Source organism: Pollachius pollachius, assembly GCF_949987615.1.
Source record: "Pollachius pollachius genome assembly, chromosome: 2".
NCBI classification, from domain to species: domain Eukaryota; kingdom Metazoa; phylum Chordata; class Actinopteri; order Gadiformes; family Gadidae; genus Pollachius; species Pollachius pollachius.
In genome coordinates this window covers 13,080,857-13,092,329 of record NC_136935.1, presented here as the reverse complement: position 1 = coordinate 13,092,329, position 11,473 = coordinate 13,080,857, and the positions used below count along the sequence as shown (strand labels likewise).

The window sequence follows — 11,473 nt, the reverse complement described above, 5'->3', positions numbered from 1 at the left end:
TGACTGCTTTAGTCATAAGCCTATTATGCATTTATTTAAAAAAAATCGTTAAATATTTTGAATTTGAAGGTTTAAATAGATTCGGAGGCCGACATTTGGAAAGAGTAGGCCAAGTGCAAATGCTATTTTGTTTAAATAGGCTAATATATAAAATAATGATAATAATAATAATAATAATAATAATAATAATAATAATAATAATATTAATTTACAGGATCAATCTAAATAATTCTAGTTAGGCCTAATTGGAGATGTTAAAATAGCCCGATAGTTTCTGGCATTGTGATTTAAATTGAATTTGGTCTGAATTCAAACGCAAAAAGCCTACGTAAACTATAACCTTTTTTCTCCTTCGTCATCGTTTCTGACGTTGTCTAAATCTGGATTTTATAGCGTAGGCTATAGGATTTAATTGAATCATTTCTAAACGTTCACCAATCGGCTAGAGTCGCCACTATTTGTGCAATATGCACTCTCTAAAGTTTTAAATAGCCTAAATAAAATAGTCCCAGCGAGAAACCTTTTTAAAAATAGGCCTTCGGGACAGTAGGTAGGCCTATTATTTATTTTCATTTGTGTTAATGCGCGAGGCAGCCTTGATTGGAAGCCTTCATCATGTCCATGAAACACACAGCAGCCGTTTGCCAACAGCCAATGGGCTCAGTGCACACACTCACACGCGCGCGCGCACACACACGCACACGCACGCAAACACACAAAGCCGTTTTTTTTTTTTTTTTTATATAATGGCTCAGGTATTGCCTGCCTCGCAATATACCATTCAATACCGTCGCACAAAGTCATCTCGCGGGCAACCATGAGATTAAGATCAATTCAGCCACTTGTAATTTTTATTTATCACATTTGGTAAAAAAAAAAAAAACGGATAGACGAGCCTTAAAATGTTGGATTCGAAATGCAGAAATACCTATGCGGAAGAGTCTCCTTCATGTAAACCAATTAGGAGAGGTTATTTATTTAAGTGGGTCAAATGTATAGGCTATCGTGCAATATGTGAATAGTTAAAACATGGACCATATGTTGTTCAGGTACATTTTTCCTATTCTGATAATTTATTAGGCCTATTTAAAATCAAGCCATTTAGATGGTCCCTAATGATAGATTCACACAACAATGTTTACACAAATAATGTGTGTAAAGGTATTAGTTTAGTGGGCTTACTTAAGTAGGCTATTGGAAAAGTCTTTAAAAAATGTGTGTATGCGTTCGTGTGGCGTCGCTCTAGACTCAGCCTTTTTTGTTAACAGCCATTCTTTCTTTGCATAAAAAAAACCTATCGGATGAAGGTCGATAAGGCTCGTGCTCGGGTTCACCCTGAGGTCAGTTCGCTCCGGGACAGGAAGTCAACAAGAGGGCAACCAGTCCCGGTCACGTCATCACAGTCGAGCGCATTCATTGGCTCATAGTCCATATTGTTTTTCTGTTTGTATGATATTGTACCCATCATATTTGACCCACATTCTAAACAGCATTCCAGGCAAATGGGCTCCTTTTAAATAGGCTACGTAATTTTTCTCATAACATTATATCCTACGATTTACAATTTAGTATGTGGGCCTATAAAACGTAAATACAATTCTCAACAGTGTAACATTGATTAGGCCGATCCCCCCCCCCCCCCCCCCCCCCCCCCCCCCCCCACACACACACACACACACACACACACACACACACACACACACACCGCCGCTGGAGGAACGTAACTACTGGCCTAAACGTAGTTTAATAGGGCGCGCGTCAAATCGACTGATTTCGTGTTTGAAATGAACGAGCCGTTACGATGAACCGATTAACTATGAACTACAAATTGTTTTTGCATGGTTATTATTATTATGATTAAAAAAAAAAACACAATGGTCTATGTGGAGCTTATAGTGAAATCAGCAGGAATGGGCGTAAAGCCAGCATTTCATGAATCGTTACCAGACTGATGTTTTTCGATGTTTTGTGCGTTTGTGTGTGTGTGTGTGTGTGTGTGTGTGTGTGTGTGTGTGTGTGTGTGTGTGAGAGAGAGAGAGTTGTGAGTTGTTATTGTTGTTGTAGTTGCAGACAATGAAGATGACACCTGCGGAGAAAACCTCCTTTTAGCCAAACTGCTGTTAGTTTCCACTGTGGACATCATTTATAGACCACATTAGGACGGCGGATTAAAACAGCGGGGCGCCAATAGCACGATGAAAAAGTAGTCTTCAGAATCCGACAAGAATGACGTGCTTGGAGTTGGGACAGAAACTTACCCAAATAACATATGATGTTGGTAATAAGGGAAAAAAAACATTTCGAACGAGCATGGCGTCTACAATATTTAATCGTAGAGTCGAGTTTCCTCCAGACCAGAACATTATTAAGACACATGAAGCAGCAAGTTTGGAAAAGGCGGACTTAGGTAGAAACGTCTGTATTTCCGAGAAACGTCCGACCAATGAGAAACGATCGATTGCTTGTATGCGATCGTTTTCATTTATACAACACGTCAAACAGTAGGCGCGCTTCGGTCCACACGTTGTGATTGTTTAATATTATGGCGCTTTTCCACCGGGGACGGGTTCCAGCTTGGGACGGGTCCGGACTGCTTACGATATGCCCTAACGGCGTGGTCTCCCTGTGTGTGTTTGTGTGTGTGAGGGGGAGGGGGGCACATAGTCACTTGGTTGTAATCGCCAATGCCTAATTAAAAGGTTCTCGTCTTGTTTTCAAACTTCACCAGGTGTCGTGTCAATGGGAGCACCAGTCTTTAAAAGGCCCATTTACTCCTGGGACTCGGAAACCTTCCAACCCGGTTGTCACAAGATTACCAGGCCCACCAGAAAATCCAGAGGCAAACTAGGGGGATATAATGACTGGTCTCACAGTGGGTAGGCCTGCGATATGTGTAAATATTAACAACCCCTTAATGGTAGCGTTTCTAGCATTTATAACCCGTTCATGTCCCAAGAGAACTTCGACATCTTTCCCTTGTATTTGTTATGGGCCCCTGTCGTCAAAGTTCGGCCTAGGCTACTTGGTCTTGTATAAATCGCAAATGTTCCCTCAACCATCCTTAATTCTGTTTATGGGCAGACTAATATCATTTTCCTATGATGATTATTGCCAGAATCAACTCCAATGGACTTAAATATCTGTGCAGGATATTGAAACACATAATGGTATCGAAACCAGTATAGCCCAATATGGTTTCAGGAAGTTTCACTTCGTTTCTCTTTCACCTTCTATGTGTTGTTTTGACAGATAGCCGAGAGAGAGAGGGGGACATTTTTCTTCACCTCTAAAAGGCGAGGAAAGAGCGGACATAACATGGCTTGGAAACACAAAACATGTCAAGGTATAGCCGAGCTCTTGTGTCCGTCATGCTTGAACGTGGGCACCCATAATAACCCTGCGACCTGCCCATGAACCCTCTCTGAACGGGTTTAAGAGAAGTAGCCTACTTAAGCAGGACGCATATAGGCCCCTAATAACGAGGGGTATTGGGACTGTGTGCTTTACACTGAACCCATAATCCCTTTGTTTCGGATTTGCCAGCCACGGCATAGCAGTCCGGAGTCAGTAAAGCCTCATATATGTTTAAATCACGCTGTAGTTTACGGTAGTTGGCCTAATCACAGCACTATTTTAGCCACGGCAGTCCTATCATTCGTTTTTTTTCTAATCATTGTTTTAATGACGAAAACTACAAAAACATAGGCTACTGATAGACAAAATATTCCGTCTTTATTTGTGAGTGTTGATATGCCCACAGCGAGTCGGTAGAGACGCTTTTAGATAAATGAACAGCAAGGTAACTTTACCAATTAAGCCAAAATTACAACAAATAGTCATCAAATAACAATTATCTTCAAATTATCCACACGAATAGTTGAGGACGTAGGCTAATGTCAAGCATTAGTGTCTGTAACAAACTTTCAAATTTTAATTTTGATTTTTTTTAAAAAAAGCGAACATATTGTTGCATTGTTCACATGTCTAACACTTGAACAAAACCAATATAAGCAACTCAATCATATTAATCGACAGTGAAGTATTCCTTTTGCCGTCCAAATGCGTCAAAGGCCCACGTTCACTGCGACCCATTAACAGAAAAAACGATAACATACAGCAATAAAAAAGAGAAGAATCGGTAAGTCTATCACTCAATTATTACAAATGCCGTCTGAATTCCCATTAACAATTGTTCACTCATGGCAAATGCTGGCCAGGCCTAGGCCTATTGCTGTCCTATCGGTGGACTCATGTAAACCAAAAACGACTTCCCCGCAGCTTCCGTCTTTGCTAAAGTCTACGTTCTCTCTTTCTGCGATTTCTATGACCTCACGAGCCTGGGGATAGGCAGAGCGTCGGGGTCTGTGGGAATAGACACTGTAGTTCTGCACATGCATCGTCTCAACCCTGGTCTCTGGGATTCTAGCTAGAGATCAAAGGTGAAGGAAAGTCTACTAGGGGTTTGAGGCCCGTAGGCTCCCTCTGGCGGCTGGTGATGATTACTGCACGCTTACATACAGACTGTGATGAACGACAGCGTCTTTTATCTTTTATTGCATTGATATTTATTCTATGCTGTAGAATATCTACATCATATTTGTATTTATTCTAAATTCTGTGTATTTTAACTAAAATTTGAGATGTGTGTTATAAACCTATATATTATATTCTATTCCGTTCTGTTTTGTGGTATATTCTCCTATGCTCTATTAAATTCTAGTCTGTTATTTTATATTTGTTCTATTCCATTCTGTTCTGTTCCATTCGTTTCAGTTTCATAATTTTGAAAAATGATATTCAATTACATTTAAAATGTTATGTTCTATTTTGTCCTATTTCCCAACAAGACCAAATTTATTCTACTATTTTGTTCTACTGTATTGTGTTTTTTTGTGTTTAATTCCATTCTGTTTTGTTCTATTCTATCTTCAATTCCATCCTAGTAAACCTTAACAGAATTTTTTTAACATCTCTGAAAGTTTTGTGTTTAAAATGGTGTTTTTCAATATAAACTAATAAGAATCTAATAATATTGATGTTGTTCCTAAACATATGCTTCCAGCAAGACTACACTCTCCATTATGGCATGAAATCAAAATGTAATGAAAAGATTATGAGTTAACCATGTTTAATTTCCTAATTCGTTTTCATAAATGGCAATTTAGTGCTCAGGTTTTTATTATTAATAGGCAATCTTAATAGCACATTGTACAAGCACCTTTATGGCGAAAGTTGGAGGGAAGGAGAGAGAAAGAGAGAGAGAGAGAGAGAGAGAGAGAGAGAGAGAGAGAGAGAGAGAGAGAGAGAGAGAGAGAGAGAGAGAGAGCGTTGACCACTAGATGGCAAACTATGCTGACCCCCTGATCAGCTCCACCCATAACGGTTGCTATGGTACCAGAACTACTGGTTCTCTTCCGTACTAGAAACAACCAGTTACCAGAGAGTAATCTCTGGTAAGCAGGCATCTCCCAGCTTTTAAACTATTTTGTTTCAATTCAAAGGTAATCCTTGAAACAATATTTTCATAATAGGCCTATATAAGAAAACAAAAAGAGGATTTTATGACTCAGTATTTGAGCAAATTATGACACATATTCTTTTCATAAAAACTTGAGCCCTGTTGTTTTTGTTGAGCAATGAATAGTTTAAAGGAAATCATCTTTAGACTCAAGCTCTGAATCCTTGGATGTGTGTTGTATGTGTCTGTCTGGAGGTATGTGTGTCTTTGTGTCAGTGAATAGGTGTGTATTGGGCTGTGTTTGTGTATTGATGAATGTCTGTGTAATGGGGTGTGTGTATTAGTGGATGTGTGTGTATTGGTGAATGAGTGTGAGGGCCTATGTTTTAAAGCCCTTTTAGTAGATGTAGTGGCCGCTACTTAATACATGAAACAGGGAGAATTTGACGAGGACGAACAGGGCTGCATTTAAAGGTCTTCTGCAGGGTTTTCTCATGGTGTTTGAGTCAGAATTCACAAAGTCAACAAAACGGAGCAGGCGGTTGCTCATAAGTTGTGAATGCAAATGGAAACTAATATTGGGGTTTGCTGCGTTTCTGACCTAGTTTATCCTTACATGGTAGCAGCACCTAGCTAACCAAGGTGGTAACAAGGGTTAACTAGTAACCCTAGGGTTAACTAGTAACCCTTGTTAGGGGTATGGGTTAACTGGGGTATGGGTTAACTAGTTTAGAGATCTTTCTTTCAGAGCAGACTTTCTATGGCCTTCTTTAATGGCTGTGATCCGGATGGGCCTGGCCTGACAACCCCTTGGGCACACTGGAATTGGTGATCCGTTCACTTAGCGACCAGAAATTGTTGCGTGCTGGCTTTGTGTGTGATGCTAGTAGGGTAGCACTGATCTACTTTAGTGTCCCCATTTAACGAAAAAACTGCTTACTTCCTAGAAAGTGCAGTCCGATTGACATTGTTAACATTTTTCATTTGCTGGAAATAGGGTGGGGCTACAGTTGCAGTTTAAATCTCAGCTATCCACATGTGGTTGAGACTAAGTTGGAAGAGTTTGAAATAGACCCTGTTAGCAAATGAGAACAAATTAATCCTAACGAATGAAAAGAAAAAGGTAATTGACTCCAAAACGATGTGCTGAATAACTTCAATCGTGCAATCCCGCGTCACAATCACACAGGATCATCAGTGATGATCCTGGCGAGTGATGAAGAGGAGGCCGGGGGCAGACTGGAGTTTACTCACCGTTTAGATGCCAGTCAGAAGGCCTCCATTCAATGCTTGTCTATAGGACATGGTTGGTGTCCTATAGAATGGAGTGGGCTTTCCAGGGCGTTAGCTGTTCATTCAGTGTGGTCAGGGACTGGATGGGGGTGGCCTGAGAGCAGGGTTTCACAGGATTTTGGAGGAACTTCTTCATCAAGATTGTGAGAGATTGGACCAGGCAGATGAATGAGAAGGCTGATATGCTTTTGGTGAAGGAGTTGTCACATGTGGATATTCCTGATACCCCAAAGGAGTTTAGCTTACTCACGCCATACTGACGCTCTTGGCACTTTTTGATGATCGTGTCTGTGTTGGCTTAAAAATGCAGTTTAATCATCAATGAAACGGCCCAGGTTTTTTTTTACTGTTGTACAACTTCCATTAGTTCTCCATGAAATACAGTTGCAGTGCTTCCCACTCCGTGAGCATCGCTGAAAGCCACCAACATCACCTTAGCCTGGGGCCATTCAGCTCCAAAACAGGCGCTATCACTCTGTTGTGTGTGTACTGTAGCCATCAATCACTGGTACAGTCTAATAGAGCTTCACAGGTCACATGAAATGATAGAAACATGAAATGACCTGACAGAACCGTGACTGCTGGTCACATCTCAAAGAATGGGAAAGTAAAGTGATTAGAGAGGGGGTTGGGTTGGTCAACTCCCAGCCCCAGGAGCACTGGGTTCGATGCCCCATGTCCAAAGTCTGCCTGTAGGCATCCCTGAAAGATGGCCTGGCAGGCAGGGGTCCTCTACCTGCTTCTCAAGTGACTGTAACTCACTTTGGATGAAAGTGTCTGTGAAAAATGAATAGTCAAATTGTCATAAACAGCAAATGAAAATAAAGATTGTGATGCAGTGTAGGATTAAGACCTCCCACCCTGTAGCTCACTTCCACCGCCCTATGACTGAAATGAATCTGAAATAATTTTTCATGTTTGATTTGCACAACTATTTCAAGAATGACCCTATCAGAAGTTTTTTATCAGCCGCCCTTATCTTACCGGAGTCTGTTTTCCCCTACTTCGTTCCACATAGACACTGTGCGGCATTCTTTACTGATGTTTCAATCATTCCCAACATTTTTGTTCACAGGAAAAGGATAATGCAACTCTTTGTATAGTTATTTTGTGTACAAGACAACTCTCTTAACTATTTGAAAACGTTGATATATACATATTTTTAAATCAAGGTTCCTTACCTCTATATAAAATAAAATAGGAATATTGAGGGTAGGAAAAAAATGATGCTCCTATTGTGTTTTCTGACAGCTGTGTAAAAACAATACGTTTCATTATCTCTTCTTAGGGTAAATGGGTCAGTACTGACACTGCTGTATTGTCTGGGTACAGACCCTGTAGTGAATACAGATGTCTCCTGTTTAGTGCTGTGTCACCCTCTGTACATCGATTGAGGTAACGGGCGGCCGTCTTTTGAAAATATTTAATTTGTATTCTTGTGATATGTGAATATTTCATTATTTACATATCATACACAAATGTTTAATTTCGATTTAAAGTATTACTGTAACCATTTAATTGACCTTTTATAACAAATAAAGCCAATGTGTTCTGACTAGAGGTATTGGTAGTGTCCTGCCTAGGTCCAGCCCATGTCCCTGTGGTCCTCGACCACCAGGACAACCATTGGGAATGACGGACACATCAGCCTCAATGTAACCATGGAAACAAAGAGGATGCTATTATGAGGATGCTAGGAACTATTATTAACACAAGATTAACCCCATTGTGTACAATGGATAACAGTATATAGATATTGTCCAGAGAGCAACTTGAAAGACTCGGATAATATGGCTAATAAAACGTGTTTAAAGAGCAGGATAACCTAGTGATTAGGTTGTTTTGACTCCTAGTCGTAAGGTTCTGGGTTTGAACTCCCATGTCCACAGTCTACCTGTAGTCATCCTTGAGCAAGATGCTGCCTCACCCTTACTCGTCCCTTAATGAGTGCTTTGGACAGAAGCATCTGCTCAATGACTAATAGTAAACAGTATTGTCATCATTTTGGAGCCAGGGGTGTTTTTGTGGAGCTTTGATGAAGCAGATGTTCATAGATAACCTGTGGTGGAATTTAACCTGAATCCCAGCATGTGTTGGTTTGTGGGAGCTCATTATGGCCGACCAGAAAGCTATACCCAGAAACAACTGATCTTTCACCGATTTTGTTTCTTGCTTACTGGATCCCAACGGGTGAGTTGGAAGGGCTTGTTGCATAGGTCAAAGTATACCCCCCAAAACTGTTGGAAAAACAAACTCATCAGAAACTCATAGTAGTCTCACAGTTGAGACCAACCTTCAACTCTGTTCATTTTGAGGGAACTGTGGACTTTGCAGTTTCGAATTTAATTGTTTTTCCACAATAGCCAATCTTCAGGAGACCAATCTGTCTGCAGACAGGCGTTTGTGTGTGTGTATGGCAATGTGTGTGTGTGTGTTTGTGTGTGTGTGTGTGTTTGTGTGTGTGTGTGTGTGTGTGTGCAAACACAATCAACATATTTTTCTCGCTGACACAGCAATGCTTGTGATGCTACACTGGCGCATCTGTGACTCAGCAAATAAACGCAACAGCTAGTTTGGGAGGCGCTGTGAATATACAGATGAAGGGGTAAGCCATGCAGTTCAAGGATGCTGACCGCTCGATTGAGGACATTTTATACCCCTCCAATAACCTTGTAGCTGGGGGTCAGACCGCCTTAAACTTGACTATCCTCCCACCTCCTATAGGCCTATTATAGCATAGCAGCACAGCAGTCATATCGACCAGTCTGGTAAACTGATACGATGAATAGGGAAAACAGCTGCTCTTTTGAATGCCAATCAGGGAAATCGATCCTTCATATATGTTGATCATAATACCATGTTCCTTCTCATAAAGTAGTGGCAATACTATCTTCCTGTATTCTACTATCGCTGAAGTAAACCTAACTCTCTAATATTAACCGACTACATATTTCCCTAAGTGAGTAAGTATTTGCCTATAGGCTGCATCACCATTGGTCGTCTGATCGTCTCGTTGAAGAGTGCGCAGTACTGCTTGGTCTTCGGATCAAAGGGTGTGTGCAGCAGCAGCAGCAACAGCAGCATTAGAGTTGTCGGATAGTTTGCTAATAGTGTTCCTGCGAGCCTGCAGCCCTGCTGCCTGCTGTCCATAACAAAGCTGGTGGAAGGGCTCACATTCTTGGCCAGGACAGCCGCGCCAGCGACGGGAGGGGCGGGGCAGCCAACACTTTGGTGGAAGTGGAAGCTTGGGGTTCACGACATCCTCCTCTCTCACTCTCTCCAAATGGTGCAGAGAATTTAGCCCAAATCCTCACATTCCCTCCGTCTTTTAAAAAACGCCCAGCCGTAGCCGCTTGCAGACAGCTGATGCTGCTAAACAATCCGTTCTTCTTCTGAGATAATAGAGGGGGATCACAAAAAAACAGGAGGAGAGGTTTAACGGGGTGCGGAGGAACTAACGCATAGGGTGTTTTTCACTTTTTTTTTTTCTCGTGTAATAGGGTATTCCGAATAAGAGACAAACATTGCTTGGTGTGGCTGCATAGCAGAGAAGGCACACGAGGAGGAGACCCGGCGGGATATAATGAGTGAGAAAGAATCGGCAACTGAAAACCTTATATCAGGTAAAGACTTAACGCCACAACTTTGAGTTTGCATGGGGAAATGTGCTTTCCGCAGTCAATGCGTAGACACGACTAGGCTGAGCGGTGGGACCCAGGATGCGACTGCTCTGTGACTATTACTATTAACGCTGTGATTGTAAATGCCTTAAATGTTTATTGTGACCTTTGCTGCAACACAAGGCTGCGTGGGGAGAATCTTTGGCATTCCCCGCCTAGCCGCATTGCAATAAAGCCTCGCCTGACGTTACCTCCAATGGAGGATCGTTTGATGTGCAGCCGTGATTACGCAACGACTCTTTCACATCTCATCTGGCCGTGTAGTCGACATGTAGGTTATATTTGTGTTATTTATTTCCAAACGTGGTGTAAATGTGGCCAACGTCCACCATGTCTGCCTCCTACATCGCAGCTCACTTCAGCTCCTCCATAACGGTGCAGAGTTTGGTCACGTGGTCCCGTCCCACAGGAGGCTTGACTCAATGCAGCAAAAGTCTGCCTGCCTCATCACTACTCAGGTGACTGGGATGTCTGGCCCCGGATCCAGGTTCAATGCCCCGATAACCCCAAACTAACGAAGGGATTTTTTTTCCAGTTATCCACACCCTTTCATTTATATGTATATATGTGATGTGTATTCATCCAGACTTGAATTGAACAGGCACTGCCTAATGAAAGCCCTGCAAGGCAAGTGGAGTAATCTGCTAATGTACCAATTCCCCGATGTCGAAACAAACTGCCAATCCTCCTGACGTGTCTAGTGTCTAGTCTAGCCTAGCTTAGCATAGTCGCTTGTGCATGGGAGCAGTGATTGAGGGTGGGCCTTTTGGCTTGGGGGGGAAGGTGGGACCTGTTTGAAGTACCCCCCCCCCCCCCCCCCTCACACCAGAAGTCCTCTCAGCTGCCACATCTTGCATTAGCATGAAAAGCTAGCAGCACATGCATGATGCACCCCCTCCCCCCCAAACAACATTCCAGTAACCTCGCTTCACCGGTCACAGACCTCCATCAGTATCATCAGACTACTAGACACTTTCTTTAATGCTGGGAGGGAGTGGGAGACTTCTGCAGTATAGCTCCACTCTCACCGGCTCAGCATTCA

The 11,473-nt window shown here is 42.1% G+C and overlaps 1 protein-coding gene across 1 annotated transcript in view; it reads left to right on the top strand.

Annotated features, from left to right (window-relative positions):
• Window positions 1-10,162: 10,162 nt before the first annotated feature.
• The window catches only part of hspa12a (heat shock protein 12A), a gene marked incomplete at its 3' end in the record, with an annotated part of 26,118 nt that continues 24,807 nt past the window's right edge, over window positions 10,163-11,473 (top strand). Inside the window, exon 1 of the mRNA XM_079730266.1 lies at window positions 10,163-10,374. Within this exon, the coding sequence (XP_079586392.1) occupies window positions 10,335-10,374 (40 nt within the window). The 5' untranslated portion in view covers window positions 10,163-10,334. The remainder of the gene's footprint in view (window positions 10,375-11,473) is intronic.